General features: G+C 42.8%; 1 protein-coding gene across 2 annotated transcripts in view; it reads left to right on the forward strand.

Annotated features, from left to right (window-relative positions):
* Nucleotides 1-22,344, forward strand: part of kmt2bb (lysine (K)-specific methyltransferase 2Bb) — a 25,101-nt gene continuing 2,757 nt past the window's right edge. The window contains exons 1-35 of one of the 2 annotated variants that reach the window (XM_034102483.2): nucleotides 1-358; nucleotides 1,745-1,823; nucleotides 1,971-5,441; nucleotides 5,560-5,711; nucleotides 5,865-5,984; nucleotides 6,218-6,404; nucleotides 6,712-6,943; nucleotides 7,032-7,099; nucleotides 7,193-7,450; nucleotides 7,675-7,781; nucleotides 8,977-9,087; nucleotides 9,447-9,560; nucleotides 10,097-10,243; nucleotides 10,341-10,433; nucleotides 10,545-10,662; nucleotides 10,761-10,874; nucleotides 11,154-11,338; nucleotides 11,454-11,555; nucleotides 12,429-12,539; nucleotides 12,689-12,765; nucleotides 12,944-13,167; nucleotides 13,272-13,375; nucleotides 13,507-13,644; nucleotides 14,884-15,042; nucleotides 15,131-15,248; nucleotides 15,344-15,422; nucleotides 15,521-15,681; nucleotides 15,786-15,938; nucleotides 16,045-19,084; nucleotides 19,243-19,340; nucleotides 19,516-19,653; nucleotides 19,793-20,045; nucleotides 20,552-20,659; nucleotides 20,780-20,863; nucleotides 22,110-22,239. In XM_034102483.2, the coding sequence (XP_033958374.1) occupies nucleotides 29-358; nucleotides 1,745-1,823; nucleotides 1,971-5,441; nucleotides 5,560-5,711; nucleotides 5,865-5,984; nucleotides 6,218-6,404; nucleotides 6,712-6,943; nucleotides 7,032-7,099; nucleotides 7,193-7,450; nucleotides 7,675-7,781; nucleotides 8,977-9,087; nucleotides 9,447-9,560; nucleotides 10,097-10,243; nucleotides 10,341-10,433; nucleotides 10,545-10,662; nucleotides 10,761-10,874; nucleotides 11,154-11,338; nucleotides 11,454-11,555; nucleotides 12,429-12,539; nucleotides 12,689-12,765; nucleotides 12,944-13,167; nucleotides 13,272-13,375; nucleotides 13,507-13,644; nucleotides 14,884-15,042; nucleotides 15,131-15,248; nucleotides 15,344-15,422; nucleotides 15,521-15,681; nucleotides 15,786-15,938; nucleotides 16,045-19,084; nucleotides 19,243-19,340; nucleotides 19,516-19,653; nucleotides 19,793-20,045; nucleotides 20,552-20,659; nucleotides 20,780-20,863; nucleotides 22,110-22,239 (11,163 nt within the window). In that variant the 5' untranslated portion in view covers nucleotides 1-28. The remainder of the gene's footprint in view (nucleotides 359-1,744; nucleotides 1,824-1,970; nucleotides 5,442-5,559; nucleotides 5,712-5,864; nucleotides 5,985-6,217; nucleotides 6,405-6,711; nucleotides 6,944-7,031; nucleotides 7,100-7,192; nucleotides 7,451-7,674; nucleotides 7,782-8,976; nucleotides 9,088-9,446; nucleotides 9,561-10,096; nucleotides 10,244-10,340; nucleotides 10,434-10,544; nucleotides 10,663-10,760; nucleotides 10,875-11,153; nucleotides 11,339-11,453; nucleotides 11,556-12,428; nucleotides 12,540-12,688; nucleotides 12,766-12,943; nucleotides 13,168-13,271; nucleotides 13,376-13,506; nucleotides 13,645-14,883; nucleotides 15,043-15,130; nucleotides 15,249-15,343; nucleotides 15,423-15,520; nucleotides 15,682-15,785; nucleotides 15,939-16,044; nucleotides 19,085-19,242; nucleotides 19,341-19,515; nucleotides 19,654-19,792; nucleotides 20,046-20,551; nucleotides 20,660-20,779; nucleotides 20,864-22,109; nucleotides 22,240-22,344) is intronic. The other variant, XM_034102484.2, reaches the window with a different exon arrangement.

Here is a 22,344-nt window from a genome sequence, read left to right on the forward strand (position 1 = left end):
GCTGTCGGTGTGTGTTGTTGTTGAAGCAATGATGGCGGCAGCGGGATGCGGATCAGCAACCGCGGCTGCCGTAGGAGGCCCAGGTGGAACCGCTACGGCCAGAGGTCGCTTCCCCGGTCGGCCTTGGTCGTCACGCAGTCGTTTGCGCTCAGAGAAGCGATGGCAACTTGGACGATCAGGCTCAGAAGCTGATGATGTGACTAACGGAGGGCCAAGGCCCGCAAACCTGGTCCTTTCGTTAAACGATGACCAGTCTCACTTGCGCTTACTTGGGATAGAGGCGGGCCACCAGACCCTTGGCCAGGCTGGATACAGCTCTAGTGGGAGTGAGGAGGTGAGGTCCCAAACCGAACCAGGAGTCAGTACCTTTATTTCATCTTCTCATATTTTGTGTGATTGTTATATGTGCAAGTATGCGTGTTTTTCAAAGCAGTGTGACTGTTTAGCACCATGGAGAAATGTCAACATCTCTTAGCTAGGCTAGCTTTAGCTTTAAGCTTGGTAAGCTAACATTACATGCTAACTACGGTTAGCATAGTGCTGCTTTCCATGACATTTAAAGAACAGCCGCAACACAAAATACCACTTCAGCAAAGCAGCTGAGTAGTTACATTAACACTGTTTCCCCAATTGCATAATGTAGGTTAAAACATTAGTCTGCAAACACGAATAGAGTATGTTTTTAAAATGCCAATGAGTAAGAAGGAAAATTCGTAAACAGTGATTGCACTTATTTTATTTATGGCCCGCTCGTTATCGGGCCAGAGTAGCAGCTAGCTAACAGTAGCGAACACAAAGAACGGGAGAGCTAGCGTCTCTCTACACTGCACAGCGGCTAACGGCTAACTGCTCTGTTTTCATACGCTATCCTGATGCGGACACTTGTATCTGCTTCTCTAGTTTAAATAAGACATTACACACACATATTCTATGACCCATTTGCAATGCTTCACTTTACCATGTGACAAACCATCAGAAAACTAAGTTGTGATTTCGTTAGCTTTTCTGCAGGCACAAGTTTAAATGCTCTCTAGAGGAGGTGGCGGCTAATTGTTAGCTGATGTTACCAAACACGACAGGTTTGAATGGTGGTGCAGAAGTGTGCAAAGCCAGTTGCACCTTTGTTGTTATAACTGAAAGCGCCCCACTATTACACATTTAGCGTTTGTCGTTCGTGTATACTACTGATTCACAACAGTGGATTGGTTTGTAGGCTCTTAGGTCACAGCTGCCAGCATGAGGGAGATGTACAGTACTTGGAGGGAATCGTAATTACAGACCTACCCTTTCCCTACAGTTGCTTGTAGGTAGTGTAGGTGTTCGTTTGTGAGCTATGAAAAGGTTGTAGAGTTTTAATCTTGTATCGGGTGGTAAATGATATAGATGCCATGTAAATGCATTTCTGGCTGTTTCCAACACAGAACGCATTTATGTATAGTGTATGAAATTAATCATCATATTTGGTTTGAATGTGAACAAATTAAAATAATTTTCTGTAATTGATAATTTTGCTGTCAAGTCTTAACTAAATGATTATTTGAGAAAGCCTTTTACTAATATGCTAACCTAACATACATATTTAACTATCAGACATTTGCTTTGACCTACAGTGTAGTGGATACAATTAATGTCATGCTCTTGAATGATCTAGTGTTAAAAAAAGCTTTTGCTTACAGTTTGACAGCCCCAAGAAGAGTGGTGTTTCTTTGCTCCAAGTGTTAATTATCTATTTTTACTTTTAAAGGGGGACGACTTCAGAGGATTTGAAGCTGAGAGAAAACGTTCCAAAGGATCTGTATGTTCACGACAAAACCCTTCCAAAGGTAAATATAAAGTAGAGCACAAGACATACTATTTGTTGTAGTTATTTAATAACACAATACATTATATGTTTTTCTTCTATTCATTGTTTTGCATACACTTCAGGAGCCATGGATTTAGTAATATTCACAATTGTCTCTGTTTTGTAGGGGATGCTGTCAGCACCAAGTCTAAACGACAAAGTGAGAAGCTACCGCTTAAAACACCAGAGGTGGAGGCCACACCTGATGATGTAAATGATATCAAATCTTTGGAGGAAACAAAAAACCTATCGCCTGAAACAGAGCCTGACAAGGATTACAGGAAAGGTTCAAAAGGAAAAAACACTATGGATCGACTGTCAACTAAAAGAGGAGCCTCATCAGCATCACCCAGGATTACTATAAAGTTGGTGGCTAAAAAGAAAATGAAAAGCGTTACAGAGCCTCTAAAAAAGTTTGCAAAGAAGTTGAGGATAAAAGGAATCCAGGATCAGCCTAAAGCCAAGGAGATTCAGGGTGACCAGATTTCAAGTGCTCATGTCAAATTAAAAACTGAACAGCATGAGGATAAACAAGGCACAGAAGATAAAGGAAGAGTGGCTTTACCTACAAGAAGGCGTGGGAGATCTGCTTCAAAGACATCTGAGCCTGTCTCCCAGCCTAGCGCCAAAGTTGTGGTTGGTGACCAAATATTGAAAGAGAGAAAATCAGCCGATAAATTCGACACTGTTAAGGAGAGCATCACTATGGAGCCAAAAATGAATGCAAAGAAATTAAAGCATAAGGAAATAGTGGCGGAGCAAGTTTCCGAAGTTAATCAACAAATCACTCGTAGGAGCAATAGAGTCTTTAACCCACTCACTAAAAAAGCATCAGAGATTGCAGCTGAACCGGAGAGTCTGAGTAAAAGTGATGCACTTCTGGGGGAGTCAAAGCCAGAAGTTTCTCCAACAGGGGAGACCAAACCATCAATGAGAAGTGACGGACGAAGGCAAAGCAGGAGGCTGAATAAGGATGTAACAGTGACAGAAGTCCATGGATCACGACAATCCAGTGACAGTTTGCCTTTAAAAAGCGAGGATACATGGGTCCCAAGTTTCAAGTTGATGAAGGTCAGAAACCCAAAATATGATGCACAAGCCAGTAAGAACAACTCGACTCGAAAGAAAAAACACAGAAAGAAGTTTATCTGGACTTTAACATTAGTGAAGGGAGAAGGTCCAACCCAGGGTGCTGTAAACCCTGTTAAAATAACAGAGAAGACCGTTAGTGAAGTAGTTAATTCTGATATTTGTGACCCCATTGTCGACAAGAGTTTAGAGACGGTGGATCAGAAATCAAAACTGGATAACTCGGCCCCACAAGAGGGTAAAAGCTTAGATAATGATGATAAGGGATCCCAAATCAAGGCTGCAGTGTCAACTGAGGATCATTCCACTCTACAAGCGGAAGTTGAAGTGGACGAAGTACATGAAACACCTTCACAAGACATTTCTAAAATGGATAGCGGGAAAGTTCCACCTCTTCAGATCAAAAAGGTCTCTTCTCCTGGGAAACATAAAAGTTCAAAGCCGTCCTTTTTAATTCAGCAAGTTAGCCCTGTATCTGAGAAGAAAGAGGATGCTCCGAAAGATCCAAGTGAGGGTAATGAGGATAAATCATCATGTGCGGTTACTGAAGTCAGCCCAACTAGAAGACTAAGGAGAAGGACATTAAGCCTTGATTCACCACAACCAAAGTCTGTTGCTCATAAGCCAGTGACCACTCAGAAAAGGAGGCTTAGAACGAGACCGAAGGACAAAGATACGCCACAGGTGCAGGTTGAAGATTCCGCTCAGACTTCAGCTGAAGATTCCCACTCACACGGTCTTCCTAAAGACTCTTTTCAGGATTTGGCTGGCCAGCCCTCAGCGGTGACCAGTGAAAACACCACGGATGTTCCTGATAAGGAGACCTCAAAGGTCGCTGACGATTCCTCACAGGTGCCAGTTGAAGTTTCTCAGCAGAAGGTGGAGGATCAGGTCGAACCGCAGATGAAAGAGGCCAAACCATTCCCTTTGCCTTCCAAACCTAGGAAATGTAGAAATAATAAACTTGGGAAAAAGAGATCCGTTAAAAGGAAGAAGGCTATTGTCTCTCCTGAACCTGCAGTCAGCACAGAGTTGAGTATCACAGAATCTGTGCTAAAGGATGACACTCAGCCTGTAGCAACAGAAGTCAGAAGCCAGTCCCAGACAAAAGATTGCACCTTGCCTGAGGCAAAACAGGACACTGTGGAAGAAGAGCAGATACAGCCTTCTTTGATAAAAGAAGAAACTGACATTCAATTGATAGATAGTCAACCATCTTTGGTGGCAGAAAGTCAAACACGTGATCCAAAAAAACCACGCTCAAAAAGGAAATCTCGCAGAAAAGTTAAAAAGCGACGTAAACATTTGATTGGGCAGCGTCAGAAACACAGGCACAGAAACACAGATGGGAAGTTTGCTCCACTAAAATTTTCTGAAAGTCGGAGATTTGTTGAGGGGGGTGGTGACTATTCCTCCCCCTCATCAACCCTGAGCTCCAAACTTATTGGAGTGCAAAAAAGGTGCAAACGAAGACCTTCAGGCCTTCATTTTATTGGGTCCAAAAGGCCAAGACCACGGTCTAAAATAATTTCTAAACTGATGGAATTTGGGCTTGATAGTGTGAAGCAGGAAGAAACAGACACATTGGTTGATGGGGGACATGCAGATGCTGTAGATGCCCAGCCCGGTAAATCAAAGTTTGCTAAAAACATCAAGCACTTCATTATGCCTGTGGTTAGTGCCAGATCCTCAAGAGTGATCAAGACTCCGCAAAGGTTTATGGATGACGCTGGAATGTCGGTATTGCCTCGAAGAAACTCGCCAAAGAAGGGTTTACAACTAGGCTTGCCAATGCGACCGGGAAAGAGGCGAGATGATTCCACGGACAGATCAATATCCCCCATCCTGCCGATTGACGAGGAGGACATATTGAGTGAAGCTCAGTTGGATGTTGATCTGTTTTCAGCTCAGGACCTGGAGGACGACATTGATATAGCTGAAAGCCTTTTTTCTGAGAGAAAAAGGGGCAAAAATCAAAAGAAGTCTCTTTTAAAGAACTCTTCTTTCAAGTGGCATGTGCCAGAAGAATTAAGTGAAGATGCGTATACACTGGACCAAACGTCAGAGGACAAATGTGAGGATCTGTTTTTATCTACAAAAGTTGATAAGCCAACAGAACGATCATCTGACCTCCTGGGTGCCCCTAAAAAGAAAAGTTCTCATAAGTTGAATAAACAAGCTGCTCATCTCAAGATGTATCAAAGGCCAAAGAAGGCACACACAGGACTTCCCAAAAGCAAACACCCGACAGAGACAGATAGTGTGAGCAAACCTGTTCAGCCTCCCGTTGATTTAGCAGAAGGACTTGATGATGAAGCCATGAGCATCAGCCTGAGACAACGGAATACAAACGCAGGGAAGGCCAAATCCAAGCTCAAGATAGAAGACCTCGACTCTCCTGGAGTGGTGAGGAAAGTGTCTGTTTCTGTCAGGTCCACGAACTCAAAGACCCTTGTTCTACAGCACTGTAAAGAGGAGGATACTGCAGGGACTACCTCCCTCCACTCAGGTAAGCAACATCATTTAAAAAGCATCAGATAATTACTTTATTTTTTATTCAAGCCTATATTTGTTTTCTGACTTTTAACTGTACCAGAAAACGACATAAATGACTGTTGTTTCTTCAGGAAATCAGACCGCAGACGATGGATCTGTGGAGAAGGGATCTTCCCAAAGAGCGCGCCTCACTGGTGCAAATAAAAGAATGTTCAATCTCCTCAGAAAAGCCAAGGTCCAGCTCATTAAGATTGACCAGCAGAAACAGCTCAAGTCATCAGGGGTAAGGTCATTTTGTCTTTGTAGACTACAATTGTTTATTATTAGATAACATCTATGTAAAAGAATCTTGTGTGGATGAGGGAAATATGAGAGGGATTTCAATGGTTTTCTGATGCTTATATTGATGCCATTTTTGTGTCTGTTAACCCTGTAGCTGTTGTCTGGCCCGACTGACGCCAGGTCTCGAGATGGGACCAATAAGAGACAAAGGAGAAAGCAGAGGGTTCCGCTTGATTCTGATGTTTCAGTCAAGACGGAGCCATCTCAAGGACAAGTAAGTGTACGGATCAATATACCTGATAAGGCAGAAATCTTAAATCCGTCTCTAGGATTAAGGCTTTATTGTTGTTAATCATCTGCTATAGTTGTAAACTAGACCAAAGCAAACACACCGTGTACTCAGTGTACTTTACTGAAATATTTTCCTAATGATTTTGTAAAATAAGTCATCTGTTGATTCCAGCTTGTTTACATCAGTGCCTCTTTATCTTCTTTTTAATTCTCCAGCCGCAGCTCATTTCCCCGGTGTGCCAGGAGTTCCGTAGAGCAGGAGGTCCACGAATCAAACACGTGTGTCGTGCTGCATCCGTGGTGCTGGGGCAGCCTCGGGCCTTGGTACCGGACGACATCCCCAGACTTAGCGCCTTGCCTCTGCACGAAAGAACTGGCATTTCTCCTTCAGCCATCCTTAAAGGTAGATGTAAACTGATTGACGCATTACACATGCTCATAATACTTCTTTCAACTTGAATGTGACGAATTGTTGGCAGAAGCAACTGTAGTGGTAGACCAGATGATAGTATTTTGGAGTAGTAGAGAAACTTAATTTCTTTAGCAGAATGAGTTGAAAATGAATCATTTATGATCAGTGTTATAGAAGTGCTGTTGAGATTCTGTTCTATTCTATTCAAGAAAAGACAAGACAATTTTGAAGGACAAGATATGGGTCACGCGTTGTAAATCAATGTCTTAATCAAAGTGAATGTCTTTTGTTGTTGCAGATGTTGGGTCTCCCTCTGAATCAGACAGTCCTGGGCTGTCGGATCAAAAGGTCACCAAGGTCAAAAAGCAGTCGAATTTTGTGAAGCGGAAAGGACTCGGGCCTTTCGGGTACCGCTCTCGGAGGTGTGGAACATGCAAAGGCTGCAACCACGAGGACGATTGCGGCCGGTGCATGAACTGTCTCGACAAACCCAAGTTTGGTGGTCCCAACACCAAGCGGCAGTGTTGCGTGTAAGTTGACCTATTTCATTCTTCATTAAAATAGGTTTCATCTGAGTGTTTCAAAATAATTGACAATGTGTTGTTTTTCTATCAACAGATACAAGAGATGTGATCAAATTGAAGAGAGAAAAGCACGCAGATTGAGTGGGAGAACGGCACCCAAAGGTATTTATTCACTTAATGTGCAAGCTTTGTGTTGATATAATACTGTCATAGCCTTCAGCGTGTCCGTTTAATGCCATGTCTCTTTTTCTGAAGGGGCTTCTAAGCGACGGCGGCCCTCCTTCAGCGGAGGTCATTCGAGTAATGACGAAGGTATTGAGGGTGCTGCAGACTCACCATCTGGTCTCCATGGCGACGGCCACAGTCCATCTGTAAGGAAGCAGCCAAAACGTGTTGTGAAACCCCGCGTCTACTTCGACTTGGTGGACTACGACTCTGATCTAGATGACAAAGCATTCTCCAGCTCTACCTCGCCTGCCAGGAAAAGAGGCACAGGATCCCGTTTCAATCAAGGTAGAGTAACATTCAGGAACCAGGTGGCATGGATGCTTTATTCATAATCCAGATTATTATTATAAACACCAAAGATAGAAGGTATTAACTGACATATATTGTAGAGCTGTAGTCTTTACAAACACCGTTCTTTAAATGTTATTATTTTCACTAGTTAGAGTATGAAGCATGAAAATCTGCCTTTTAAAAAACAATTTGTTTTGTTTTTCTCTTGCCCTCTAAAGACTTTGTGTCATTGGATGGAATCCTTGGAGACATTTCAGATGAAGAAATCAGACATCGGAAGTCCAGTTCACACCGCGTACCATCTGTTCGGCGCAAACCTGAGAAGGTGAGTCATTAGTCATTTTTGTTGGTGCTAATGCTATGGTTGGATTACGAAACTTGCACGTGTCTTTGATTTGCTCTGTAAAACAATAAGTGTGCAAAAGCGTGTGCTGTCCAGAAGGGGTATACAATGTTGATTAGTCGTCATTTATAGCGTATTCCAAAAAGACGACAACCTACAAATTGTGTCTCTTAGAACTCTTTAACTGCAGCTTTTGACCGAGTGAGGTGCAAGTCATTACACATTTCTGCATCCGAGGACACATTTGACGGCTCGGCTGCTTACAGGAACACGCAAGCATGAACACATCACACCTATTCTGGCTTCCCTCCACTGGCTTCCTGTCCATTTTAGAGTTCAATTTAAGATTGTATTGTTTGTTTTTAAATTACTTAATGGACTGGCCCCTCTGTACATCTCAAACCTCCTAAAGGTGTACACCCCCTCAAGGGCTTTGAGGTCGGCTGAAGAGCTACTGCTAGTAGTCCCTAAAACCAAGACCAGGGGAGACCGAGCCTTCTCAGCCCCCCCCCCCCCCCCCCCCCATGTCAAATTGTCGCCCACCCTTCAAACTTTTAAGTCCCGCCTGAAGACCCACCTCTTTTCCCTCGCTTTCGAGTCAGTTTGAGCTATGTTTTATCGATTTGTATGCTTTTATTGACTTTCCATAGCCTTTATGTGCCTTTTATCTATCATTGTAATATTATATTTTATTATAATGTTCTGTTTGCTGTGAAGCACTTCGGTAAACCCTCTGTTTTTAATATGTGCTATATAAATAAAGTGGATTGGTTTGGATTTGAAATTGAGGACAACATTAAGGAAGTTTAAGAAAGACTGAGTAGTCTTCTCTTAAATAAAACACATCCAGCAAAACGGTCTACAATGCAAGCAGACTGTTGACCGTAATCATAATGTGAATGAACATAAACTTTAAGCATCCATTCTGTAATAAGACAAGGCACTGAAGACACAACCTGGATATAAATCCTGTTTCTGAAGTACATCGTAGCCCACTGTTGCTCTATATCACTATGTGAATGAAAGAATGTAAAACCGATTGTTGGGAACTTAACCAAAATATATAATGTACACTCGGAAGCCATTGTCCTAATTATTATGTGTAATGCAAATAAAGTATATGAACTCTTCAAGTGTGTTCATTCATGCCCTCATTCCTGTTTTGGTTATCTTTCAGGGTCCTCTGGAGCAGACTCCCCCCAGCGTCCTTGCTGCCCTGGCCCATGGATTTGAGCAGAGAGACACCGAGTCCTCTAAACCTACGTTCAAAATCAGGGTTGATTTTAAGGTAAATCCATTTTTACAGTTCATCACATGTAATGGACACTTCTTTGTTCTTCTTTATCTCAGTGAAGGAATACAAAGTCACATATAAAATACATTGAAACCACTGTCATAATTATATTTCTCCACAAGAGGTCAGTGCTTATTTGTTATGGACGTTTTAAACTGATCTTTTCAATGACATGTTTTAACACCTAAAATAATGTATGAAATACGTAACACCTGCCTCCGAACTTAACGTTTCTCACATTGGGACCACACAAACAACAACATTTATCAGTCAGCAGACCTGTTACGCTTGTACCTACTGTGAGCAGGCGTTCTTCAGCTGTTAATTGTGTTTGCACTGTGTCTCTTTTTCAGGAGGAATGTACTGTGGAAAATGTTTGGAATATGGGTGGTTTAAGCATATTAACCTCTGCACCGGTTATGCCACCCTACGTCTGCTTCCTTTGTTCCAGTAAAGGGCAACATGAGGTAACTACTTAATAAATGATGTTCTATCTGCTCTGTATGCTCGCTCTCTGATAGAAAGCATTTTATATTTCCTTTGCCCTTGTTAAAATATCTGTTAAGCTTTGATTTTCTGTGGTCATGTTTTATCAAGCAATCATATATTGATTGATAAAAAAGTTTTTCACTAAATCACCTCTTATATATTTATATTTAAACACTGTTTGCTTTGTCAACATAAGTACATGTAGGTGCAGACTAAACAACACTTGCTTTGTGTGTGAGAGGTGAACACTGTAAACTATTAATAACTTACTAGTCTGAACGCAGCTTTGTGACCCACTAACTTAGTGTAGCCGTTCTCAGCAATTGTGCTGAAATGCTGGGTTCAAACAGAATAAATATACATGCAAATTTGACTGGGCAACATTATGAATGAAGCTTCAAACTATTCGGCACAGCCCTAAAAGGTTATTAAAGTTGGCTACAGATGAGAATAGACAAGAATCTTATCATACATGGAGGTAATACAAATAATTTTGTGATATTTCTTTTTGCAGATGCTGTATTGCCAAGTATGCTGTGAGCCCTTCCACAAGTTTTGCCTTGATCCAGCTGACCGCCCTTCTGAAGAGAACAAGGAGAACTGGTGCTGCCGTCGCTGCAAGTTTTGCCATGTGTGCGGCAGGAAGAACAAGCCCACAAAGGTACAGCTTACTATTTTGATTATTCATTGTTATATTTAACTTCTCAGTGTTAATGTTGTTCACTTAGTAAGCATTACACTTTTCATGTCTCCCTTAGCCATTGCTGGAGTGTGATCGATGTCAGAACTGTTATCATACTTCCTGTCTGGGACCCAACTATCCAAAACAAAACAAGAAGAGGAAAGCTTGGGTAGGTCTCATGTTTCTTAGAAAACATAATTAATGATTGTGACATGTACTGAAAGGATGCTGAGATTAAAATACAGTGATTGCTGCTCCTAATATGCTGGTTTCTGTGCAGGTTTGTATGACATGCATCAGGTGTAAAAGCTGTGGCGTCACACCAGGGAAGAGTTGGGACACTGAGTGGAACCACGACAAAGGACTCTGTCCAGACTGTTCAAAACTCAATGAGCTCGGTGAGGGGAGGATTAATGAATGAACCGTCACCTGCTTTGTCATCATTACCAATCTTTGTTAAGGCTAATCTTTTCCAAATGGCTCTTTCTTTCATAAGGTAACTACTGTCCGATCTGCTTCAAGTGCTACGAGGACAATGACTACGACAGTCAGATGATGCAGTGTGGCACCTGTAACCACTGGGTGCATGCCAAGTGTGAGGATCTAACAGGTGGGTGTTATTCTTCATCTTTTTGAGGATGAAAGATCCCAAGTTAGGACATGTCAAACCTAATTACATTACAGCATTTTTGTTCTGGTATTCAAAAGTTTATTTGCATAACTTCAAAGGACATAAGAATAGCATAACATGTAGAGAGCAGGAAGAAAAAAAGGAATATCGTATCTTACCTGTTGTTACTTGTTATTACCTAATGTTTTCTAAACATAGGTGCACATATAATTGCATTTCGCTATGTCTCAACTCAATAATACTCAATGATAATTCCAGATGAGCTGTATGAGATCCTGTCCAGCTTGCCGGAGAGTGTGGTGTATTCCTGTCGACCTTGCAGTGTGACCCAGCCCAGCGCCTGGAGAGAGCTGCTCTACATCGAGCTCAGATCGGGGGTGGAGAAGGTGCTGGCCTGCTTGCTCTCCTCCACCCTCACCCAGCACCTTGTTGCCTGCTCAAAGGTAGGAGAGCCACATTTTTTAATAATTCAAGTTTGAATTGAAGGTATACATCTTAACACTGGGACTGAAACTTGTGAAATGCATCGTGTCAAATATACTTTTGTTTCTGCTGCAGTGTGAGAAGTTGGTTGATCCTGACAGTGGGATAGAAGGACAGCCAGCGTGTGACCTCCGGGCTGTGGGGAAGAAGTTTGACAAAGGCCTTTATACGACATTGGTGAGTACACAACCTAATCAGTGTTTTGAGTATTTCCATTCAGTTGAAACATGTGTCGGTGATAACTGTTTTGGAGGCTTTATGGGTATTTACTTTTACATTACAAAAAAAAGAAGAACATTTGTATCTTAAAATTCGAGCCACAATTAGGGCAAATGCTGTATTTTGAAATTGCCGCTAATAGTTTTTCTGCATCTGTACTAGGGCTGCACGATATTGGAAAAAACTGATATTGTGATATTTCTTTCCCCTGCGATATATATTGCGATATGAAAAAATACAGGAATTAAAGAAAAGACAGTTATTTTGGTCTGCAAACCATCCTTTCTTAAACTTGAATGCTATAAAATTGGTATTTTCCTAACTATATTTAACCGGATGAAGGATTTTAGTCACGGACGTCTGGAATCTTAAGTTATCAGAGCAACAAGCTGAGCTAGCTCGGTTAGCAGCGCCAAACTGCCCTGGAGAAACATATGAAACTACTTTATTCAGTGTTTTACCTTTAATCACTGGTTCCGTTTGCTTTGGAGATTTGATTGTGATCGGTGGTTTGCTGTGCATGCAGAGCCTGCATGTCACTCACTCAAGTACCCCTGACATGAGAGCCGCGCAAATGTTCCTTTTGCAGCAAGCAGCAAAATAATTGTAACATGACGTGTTAGAGTTAATTTGCCTACTTAATATTTCACGTCCTAAAAAAAAATCGCACTTCCTGCGATGTGAATATCGCGATTATCGACACGATATATCGTGCAGCCCTAATCTGTACAAGTGTTGTAATGCAAGGAATCTTTCATATACATTGCTATGGGAAACTTAGATATGCAACCTCAAAAATACTAAATCCCAATTGTCTATACCTTTTTATAGAAAATGTTCCATGAAGATGTGGTTCAGGTGGTGCGAAAGAGGCTTGAGCAAGAGGAGGATCTTCCAGAGGAACAGAGACCTACTGCCCTGGCTCGCTCTTACTACTTGAAGGTGCTGTACAACCAAAGATTAGTGAACATCTTGTGTATAAATACAAGTTACTTTGGGAAGGGAGAAACTGCAAAGTAAAGCTATGTAATATTTTTAGAAAATGTTCTAAGTTGGAATACATCAATAACTGTTGTGATTTTTCTCTTTAGCTCCTTGAGGAAGTATTTAATTGGTTCAACAGCCAAGATCCAAAGGTGTGGAACTCTTGTACCAAAGACTTGCCCGTGTGAGTAATGCTTTCCATTTACTTATTGTATTGTAATAATTAAGATAGTCCTTTTTATGGAAGAGTATGTCAAGTATTTACCTGAACACATACATTAATTTTACAAGCACTTCTCTGATATTTTTTGGCATTTAAATTAATACTTATTAACGGAGCTTTCCATTTCTTTCTTAAATAGGGGGATGCTGTCCAATGCTATTCATCCGCCTACAACGGAGCATGTTTACGCCCAGTGGCAGGAGAGGGAGGAGCTCTCATCCAGGGCTCCTCTCGGGCTCCTGCAGGAGGACAATGGACAGAGCTTGGTTGTAAAGCAAGAAGAGGCAGTGTCTCCGTTGTCTGGGGAGCTAATAAGCAGAAACTACTTCAAATCCAGCCGAGCTGCCAGGCACAAATCCAAAGGTAATGTTGTCAAAGGATGATATCCATAACAGAATTACCCACTTGTACTTATTTAAAAATCTCGACCAATGTTTGACCCTTTGCCTTTTTTTACATCTCTGTAGGCAAAAGGGGTCGTCTTTCAAAAACTGATTTTGAAACGGGATGGTCTAAGGATGACGAGAGACAGTGCTCTTTGTGCCAAAAATATGGAGACCTCAAACCGAATGTGAGTAATGCATTAATAATGAAAATGGAAAGTCCTAGCGAGGAGTGTGAACTGCTTATCAACACTATACAGAAAAGCATTTATTGGGAATATAAGTGATAAAAGAAAATCCTCTTTTTATGATCTCATAGGAAGCAGGTCGGTTGCTGTACTTGGGCCAGAATGAGTGGGCACATGTCAACTGCTCTCTGTGGTCAGCTGAGGTGTTTGAGGAAGACAATGGCTCTCTGCTGCATGTTCACAGTGCTGTCACAAGAGGCCGCTTGATGGTTGGTGTTCATTTACCTTTCAAATTATCCTGTTAATGTGTATTCTTATACAATATTAGTATGAATCTAAATTGGATTACTTGTAAATAGATAATAGGGATGGGAACAATTAATCGAATATTCGAAATTATTCAGGTATTCGAATATGAGTTATGAATATTTGTATTATTTAATTTTTTTTGGGAGTGATGCCTAAGTTGATTACATATTATCAAATTGAATAATTCAATGTGTATATATATATACGACAGTGCCATAGCTAAATGTGTTGACATCTAAAGGTGTGTTTTGCTCCGCTCACCGGTCCCTCACAGCGGGCAGAGCTGCAGGTCCTGATCTCTCTCTCTCGCGTCCGGTTATACTTCACTCGCGTTTATGTCCAAATCCATCAGATCTAGCTAGTTCTAGCAAATGACATGGCTGCTGCCCCTCCCTACACGCAGATCACGCAGACTCAAACCTCATCTTAGGCCCAAATGTGGCACAAATGTGCTCCGCAGCCGTTGCAAGGTTCCGGCACTAACAGTTCATGAGCGTGCTCCCCCGCCCCCGGTCAACACTCGCGACACATGAGTGGCCAGCCTAAACAACAATGAGCGCTGCTTGGCAACCGTGTGTGGCGGCAAAGTACATAGACATTTTGACAGGAGAGATTTAGCTTTGCCTGTATTCAACATATTTTACCAGTCATAGTCCGGTAATTATTTACACTCTAAGAATCGAAGAAAGAGTCCTACACAACAGACATGGAGGAAAAGGAGTAATGTGTGGAAATATTTCGACCAGGTTAGTGAGTGCGGTGTAGAGGTCAAACTATGCCACATTAAACTTATATATACACATGCTATACCTTGCTATACCCGCAATCTCCGTTCCAGCTGAGAGGATCTTCTCTACAGCTGGGCTGATTGTGAATCGCTGTCAAACATTAGCTGTCAAACTGTGATCACCAGTTCAATATATTTGACAAATTCGACTTGTTTTCTACACTTATTTGAACATGGATGTATTTATTTCCAAAAATTATTGAAACATTTTTTTTCTTATTTATTTAAAAAAAAAAAATGTACATTTCGGTTAACCGTTTTTTGGGGGGTCGAATATTCGAATATACATTTGCTTTCAAATTCCCATCCCTAATAGATAATGATATTTGAGGATGAAAATACATTTGCTAACAGGCTCAGGTTTATTCTTATAATTCATATATTTTCCTGTTACATTTATTCCCACTTTTAGCGATGTGAGCGGTGCAACCAGACCGGTGCCACAGTGGGCTGCTGTCTGACATCTTGTCAAAGCAACTACCACTTCATGTGCTCCCGCTCCCGACACTGCGTGTTCCAGGAAGACAAGAAGGTCTACTGCCACAAACACCGGCATCTGATCAGTGGCAAGGTAAATTCTTCTCCTCTGATTCTTCCAGTAACTGTGCTCTGACAGTTCCACATTTTGTTCAATGTTACTTCTTTTTGTTGTTGTACAGATGATTACTGGTCAAGAATTTGAAGTAAACCGCAGGGTGTATGTGGATTTTGAGGGGATCAGCCTTCGCAGGAAGTTCTTGACTGGACTGGAGCCAGAATTAATCAACATGATGATCGGTACGCCTATTTTTGAGCTGGTTACTATTTACTCCATGGCATGTACTGCCATTATGTCATGTTAACCTAATTTGTATCCACATATCTCTTTACAGGATCCCTACAGATAGACCATCTCGGTGTACTGACAGAACTTTCAGCTAGCAAAGGAAAACTGTTTCCTGTGGGATTTCAGTAAGTTGCATTTTAGCTTTTTAAACTTAATTAGACCAGTTAACCAGATGAAACATGAAATAAAAAGCACATTTAAAACGTTCTTCTTTCTGCCTCAGGTGCACCCGTTGGTACTGGAGCACAGTGAATCCGTTGCGCCGCTGCAAGTATACATGTACGGTGAGAGAGGTCCGGCCCATTGTCACTGAGAAGCCTGTTGAGGAGATGCCTGACCGAGGAGACAATAACACCATCGCTCACAGCCCCTGTCCGCCACCTGGTGCGTATTTTACTTCCAAAAAACTGCATTACATTAGGAATTGATTAATTTGAAATAAATAGATGAATGCAAATAGTTTTTTAAACCCTGTCTATTAATCTTAGAATCTGAAGCCCAAGAGATTGATGTAATGGAGACCCAACCCCCAACGGAGGAAACCTTTATCCCAGGACCTACCCTCAAGTCTGATCACGGAGCAAGGCCAAAGATTCCCAGGAGACCAGCTGGAGGAATGTCTCGACCTCTGCCATCCCCAGGTAAAAATGTGTATTTACTTTTAGTACAAGTCATTGAATTTCACTTCAACAAAATATGGTGATCTAATCAAAAGTACTCGCATCTCTATCCTGATTTCCTTTTTAGGAGTAATCCAGGCCAAACCCCACCACATATTAACCATAAGTGATTTCGACGAAACCCGAAGGGTTTGTCGCCACAATCCTCACTCACAGACTCCAGTTCTCCGCACTCACATGCCCCCCCCTCCTCTGGGCCCTCTAAGTGGGCCAATCACCCTCCGTGCTGGAAAGTCTTCCATTCCTACTACCCCTCTTTTCCCACTTGGTGCCTCAGACAACATGTCTCCATCAACCCGCCCTGTCGGGGGTCGAAGTGCTTCCTCAGTTCGTTGCCCCGGGAATACATGCACCTCATCTTTATTTCCTCAGTCTGCGTGGCAAGAAGGTGCAGGGAACTTCCCCTCCCCAAGTCTGTCTTTCTCGCCATCCATACAACACCTTCCCAGAAACCGATTGTCATTTGATCTGAGCCAGCCTGACTCAGTCGAGGTGCCGCACAACTTCCTAGCTTCACCAGAGCCTGAAGATGTTTCCCCAGCAAATGGTACGTCACCCCAGGGCGGTTCAGATCAACAGAAAGATGAAGAAGTATTTCCCTACAGTTCATTCCACAAGGATCCACACCTGAGATTGGGCCAAGAGATGAGAACAGAACTGGAGATTGAAGAGACCCTCCTGAATGAAGGCGTGGCAATGAACTGTGGGGGACAAATCGTGGTGGAAGGTGATGACCAGGAGGAGTTTTGGGGTAGAGCCCAAGAGGTGCCCAAGAAGAAACCTCTTGTTGCCAACATGCCACGGTCTGCAGCCTCAGCTAGGGATGACTTAGGCAACAGCTCTTCTGATGACGACATGGAGCACTACTTTGACTTCTCACGGACAATAGTGAGCTGTCCCGGATCAAAAGATCATTCCAAGTCTCCATCCTCCCCTTCCTCCCGGCCTATGGCTCAGCTGGACGGTGTAGATGACGGTACAGAGAGTGATGCAAGTATCGTGACCAACGATGATGCTCAGAAAGCTGAGGGTTCTCATCAAGCTCCCATACAAGCCAAAGGCCTAAATAATACAAATGTTCCCGACTCGGAAACAGCAAACAACACACAGGCTGTTCCGAGTCTGTTCCGCAAAGTATCATCCAATCATAAGCAGACAGACGCTTCATCATCCACCCTATCAGTTGCCAGCAAAAGTCCTGCAGATAGTTCCCCTCAAGATGGAACTAAATCCTCTGACACTCCTTCAGTAAATCAGGAGACCGTGCTTCCTACTCCAGCTCTTGATGCTACGCCTAACTCACTCACAAAGGTGCCTGAGACTTCCTTTTCAGAGGAGTTATTCCAGAGTTGCAGTTTAGGATTTTCCACTGGAACACCGCTTGTTCTTGAGAGGTGTGACACTAGTCCACATTTGACTGGGATGGTTCCTTTGCTAGAAGGCCCACCGCTTGAGACCAAACCGTCTGATGCATGTAAACCTCTGAACTCAGGGGGGGACAGCAGCCACTCTGCTGTGTTAATCAACCACTTAACAGCTAATACAGTGGAGCCCTCATTAGCAGGCTCTGCTGATAACTGTCAGGGTGTCCTACTGGATCTTCTTCAGCCTTCCCCTGTAATATCTACAGATTTACAGTACCCCTCTCAAGGCCTTGTAGACTCCCTGCCGATGTATTCCTGTTTACCCAGTATCAGTCAGCCTCCTCTAGCAAGTATTACACTTCAGCCAGTAACATCCTCACAAGAGTTCCCATCCATCGGGGCTTGGTCTACTAAACTGACCACCCTCAGTCCTGTTGGAGATGTAACTCAAACACTGCTAAATGCTCAAAAAGATCCACTGCTATCAGCTATATCACGCCCTTGTCCCCCAGCAGGAACATGTGGAACCATTTCTCTTCCTATCTACTCCACACAGACAATGGGTTCTACAGCTGTCACCATTGTTTCTTCTTCTGCGCCAATATCGTCTCTTTCTGTACTGTCCACGCAATGTTCGACCGCTCCAACGTCAGTCCAAACCACCTCAGCCCCTTTGATCTTAAACGGTTACAGCACTTCATCTGGGCAGAAGGAAGCGGGTCACACGATCTCCATCAACTTTTCGGCACCCAGGCCAGCTTTAGAACCTCAACAGCCTGTGGTTCCACAGGCTTTACCCGGACATGCTATTCTCACTGTGAAGGAGGTGGGGGGTCCCAATGTGGATCCTACGCCACATGTCCTGCTGGTGAACCGCCTCGGGCAGATCTTCGTAAAGAACCCAGAAAGCAACACTTTCCAGCTGCCCACTCCCAGCTCCTCCTCCTTCAACTGCGTCACTCAGATTGCCAGCCTTTTGCAAAGCAACGCGCTGTCAGCCACGCTAGCAGCAGCCGGACACATGAATGCTCCTCTCCCAGTCGGCAACGTTGCGACAGCAGTTCCTTCGTCGGTTACACCCACAGTTCAGAATCCATCCACAATTACACAGCTGCTTACTAACAATAGCAATGGTCCAGTGACATCAGTTGATGTGAAGAAGCCAAGAAAGAGTGCAAAAACACCAAAAGATGAAACCACTGCTGAGGTGAAAAAAACAAAGAAGAAGAAGAAGGATTCAAATGGCACAAAAAAATCCAAGTCATCCAAGACCTCGGGGCAGTCTGCTCCGTCTACTGACACTCCTCCCATGACTCCCGCTGAGAGTGCTCAAGCTATTATCAATCAAGCAATGGCGAGTAACTACACCCCCAAGTGGAGTGGGCTTCGATCACTAAGCCCTTCTTCGCTCGTTTTACCACCTGGACTATTAATTGAGCCGGAGCCTCCAGCTTTGCCCACCTCTCCACCAGTAACCCCGACACCAGCTCCCGCAGCTCGACCTCGCACACACGTCCGCATGAAGAGAGTGTCTTCGCTTTCAGACCGTATTGTCACAAAGAAGTCTAAGGTTGACTTCCTAAAACCAGAGCCCCCCGTTGAGGAAGAGGAGCGTAGCAAACCCGTCTTTCCAACCATTTCCAGCAGGGCTTCAGGGGTCCGCATCAAGACCCCGACAGTGAAAGGAGTGCTGAACCTGGACCAGTTAAAGGAAGAGCATATGAGCGCGTCTGATAGCTCAGGGTAAGATTTTACATTATTTTCATTTGTAAATAATTGAGAACTGATTAGAATATGTAAGCTTATATCTTAGCATTTTAACTCTAGACACGTTTAACATTAAGTTTAGTGCATTTATTTACTGTTTTGTGATATATATTTTTTGCTCTTTTCTTTCTCAGATCAGAGCCATGGGAGTTGGCTCAGGGCGAACAAGGCAAACAGCATGCATGGGAACCAGTCGGACACAGCACCCTGACTGACTGGAAGAAATACTCTGGTAATGTTGAGTTTAAACTGCATTATTAACTAAAGATTTATATAAATTGAAAAATATATTTCATGTCTGTTATGTATGATTTCCCAATTACTAATGCAGGGTACTTTGTTGAAATTGTGGCTTCATCATTTAAGAAAAGTATGAATGACTAAACATTTAATCTGTATATCTTTAGGCGCTGCTTCTACCTCAGATGAGGAACCACCCCTGTCTGATAAGGAGGAGGACTATCGAACCAACAGAGATCATCCACACTTAAGATTTGAGATAACCAGTGACGATGGCTTCAGTGCAGAGGCAGACAGTATTGAGGGTAAGGCTAACATATCAAAATAAATATTTCCCTTAAACTATTAAACATGTTCTGGAAGTAACAAAACAAGTTTCTCGATGTGGTAATTCTGCAGCCTGTTATGTTCGTTGTGCTCACTTCTTCTCCCCTGTCCCTCCAGTGGCTTGGAAAGCGGTGGTTGACGGGGTGCAGGAGGCCCGGGCTATTGCGAGGCTGAGACCTCTGACCTTACAGAGGATCACCGGCTCCCGTATGCTGGGTCTGGTCCACGACGCAGTGGTGTTTCTGCTAGAGCAACTTCAAGGCGCGCACCGCTGTCAACGCCATGCCTTCCGCTTCTTCAAACAGTTCACGGCGGAGGACGACCTCCCTGTCAATCCCAGCGGCTGTGCCCGCTCTGAGATGTACCTCAGGTATGTGTACCAGGCCCATTTCAGTTTAGCTCTTGTGTCTTTTTTTAATCTTTTAACTTATCATATTCCCTACATTTAGATGGGAAAAGTATAGGTCAGGGGTCGGCAACCTTTTTGATATGAAGTGCCATTAAAAAATAAATGTTTTGATCGACGATCGTGAATTGTACTAAACACTGCACCACGGAGGAAAGCGGGCGGGAAATCGCCTCGAGTTAAAGAGAGCGGGGCTGCGTTGCGTGCATGGCTTCCTTCTGCAGGTAACGGGGAGACGCGCTCTGGCGGCGGGCTCGTTCAGGATCCGAAAATAACATTTAAATATTTTTGCACACTTATTCCACTTATTCCTAGTGTGCCACTGGTTACGGTGCCCCGTGCCAATTTTGGCACGTGTGCCAGGGGTTGCCGACCCCTGGTATAGGTAGTAAAGCATTGCAAAGTATTTGACTTTTTGAAGAAGCCTTACTCATCTTAACATGATATCATTTTCTCTTATCTCTCAACAGGAAGTCGACATTTGACATTTTCAACTTCCTGGCTTCTCAGCATAGAACGCTTCCTGACAATGGGCCTTATGATGATGAGGAAGATGAGGTTCTGTTGAAGTCTACAAGGTCAGGCGTCACTCATCTAGCTGCAGTTTTCTTTCCTCCATGAAAATATATTAACACTTGAAGTTACACCTTTGACATTTTTTTGGATGTTTTTTTAAATGATTGTCTTTTTTCTCATAGGCGGGCTACTAGTTTGGAGTTACCAATGGCCATGCGCTTCCGGCATCTGGAAAGGACATCTAAAGAGGCTGTAGGCGTGTACAGGTCAGCACAGAACTACTTTTTCCATTTAATCTGAATACCATGTATTACTCGTAAAATATTTTGATCGGGGTTCACTTCTTGGAGGAGCACTTTGGGAAAACAGTGTTAGGTTTGAATAATTAGGGTGGTTTTGAATTGAATTCTTATGAACAAACGCCAAAGGGAATCAAACAAGGAGATGCAATCATTATCAGTTACACATATGGGCCAACATTTAAGTCAACGTGTAAAAGAACACATTCATGTAATAGGCAAAACTACAAAATAATAACATTACTTTTTTTATTATTATTGCATATACTTTTTAGTCTACCCAAATGATTGTTAAGCAAATGTGGGCTTTTTACAAGAAAGCTTGTGAAATAGTTGAATTGAGACAAACTAATGATCAATGGGTAAGTCCATTGAAATGAATATGTAGTGTTGGTGCCATCTAGAGGTGAAGTGCTGTCAACCTTTGCAGGATCACTCTTCTGTTAGTGCTCAGTAGAGTTCATCCAAATTCAAACTGCAAGTGAGGTGCCTTCAAGATGTACAACACTTTGTTAAAGTCCTTCAAGAATTTATGAATATACAGATTTTGGGGTTTATCCAAATGTGAAGATTGGATAATATTTGTAGGTGAGGTGGAGAACATGAATTATTGCAATAATAAAAACGACTGTAATGAATCAATATCTGTTATATTGATTGTCTGACAAAAACAGGGGAGAGCTGACTGAACCAGTGTAGATTTGTGATATTAGTCAAGATAATGTGTGCAGCATTCCTAAGTTGTAACCACAGAAGAGCTTCGGGCAGCTCTAAAGTAACTGCAGAATGTAATGGCTCCAAGCTGTTTTAAAGCAGATGAAATCAACAGGAAGCTACAGTTCAAACAAAAGCCGACTGGCTTAAAGCTAAAGCTCAGAAACAGGACAAAGAAAACATCCCTTACTGTGATCCAGTCTGGCTCTAAGACACAGTGGTCCTTTGAGCACAATTAACATATTGATGTTCAGGAGTACAGATCTGCTAGTCATCATCGCAGTTCGGACCTGAATAACAATCTTTCAATATTATCAACAACACTTTCAAAAACACTTAATGATATTGATAAGCCGGATAGTGTTATCCCTTATTTGTCTTTAATGACTCGTTTATTCTCAATTATCGGAGGAAATGTGGGTCCAGAAACCGGGTTGTATCTGCACCTCGACAGTCTCATCATGTCTGACCATTCTGGACTTTTTTACTTCTGTTGCAGGTCTGCTATCCATGGCCGTGGTCTTTTCTGCAAGAGGAACATTGAAGCAGGGGAGATGGTCATCGAATATGCCGGCATCGTCATCCGCTCAGTGCTCACGGACAAAAGGGAGAAGTACTACGATGGCAAGGTCAGTCGGGTTTCTCTTCCTTTGATCGGTTTCATTCCAATGTACTTTACTATAATTGAAGGTTAAAGTTTCAGAAGGTCAGCGGATGTATCAAAATACTTCCTT

Source organism: Pseudochaenichthys georgianus, chromosome 16, assembly GCF_902827115.2.
Source record: "Pseudochaenichthys georgianus chromosome 16, fPseGeo1.2, whole genome shotgun sequence".
NCBI lineage: Eukaryota > Metazoa > Chordata > Actinopteri > Perciformes > Channichthyidae > Pseudochaenichthys > Pseudochaenichthys georgianus.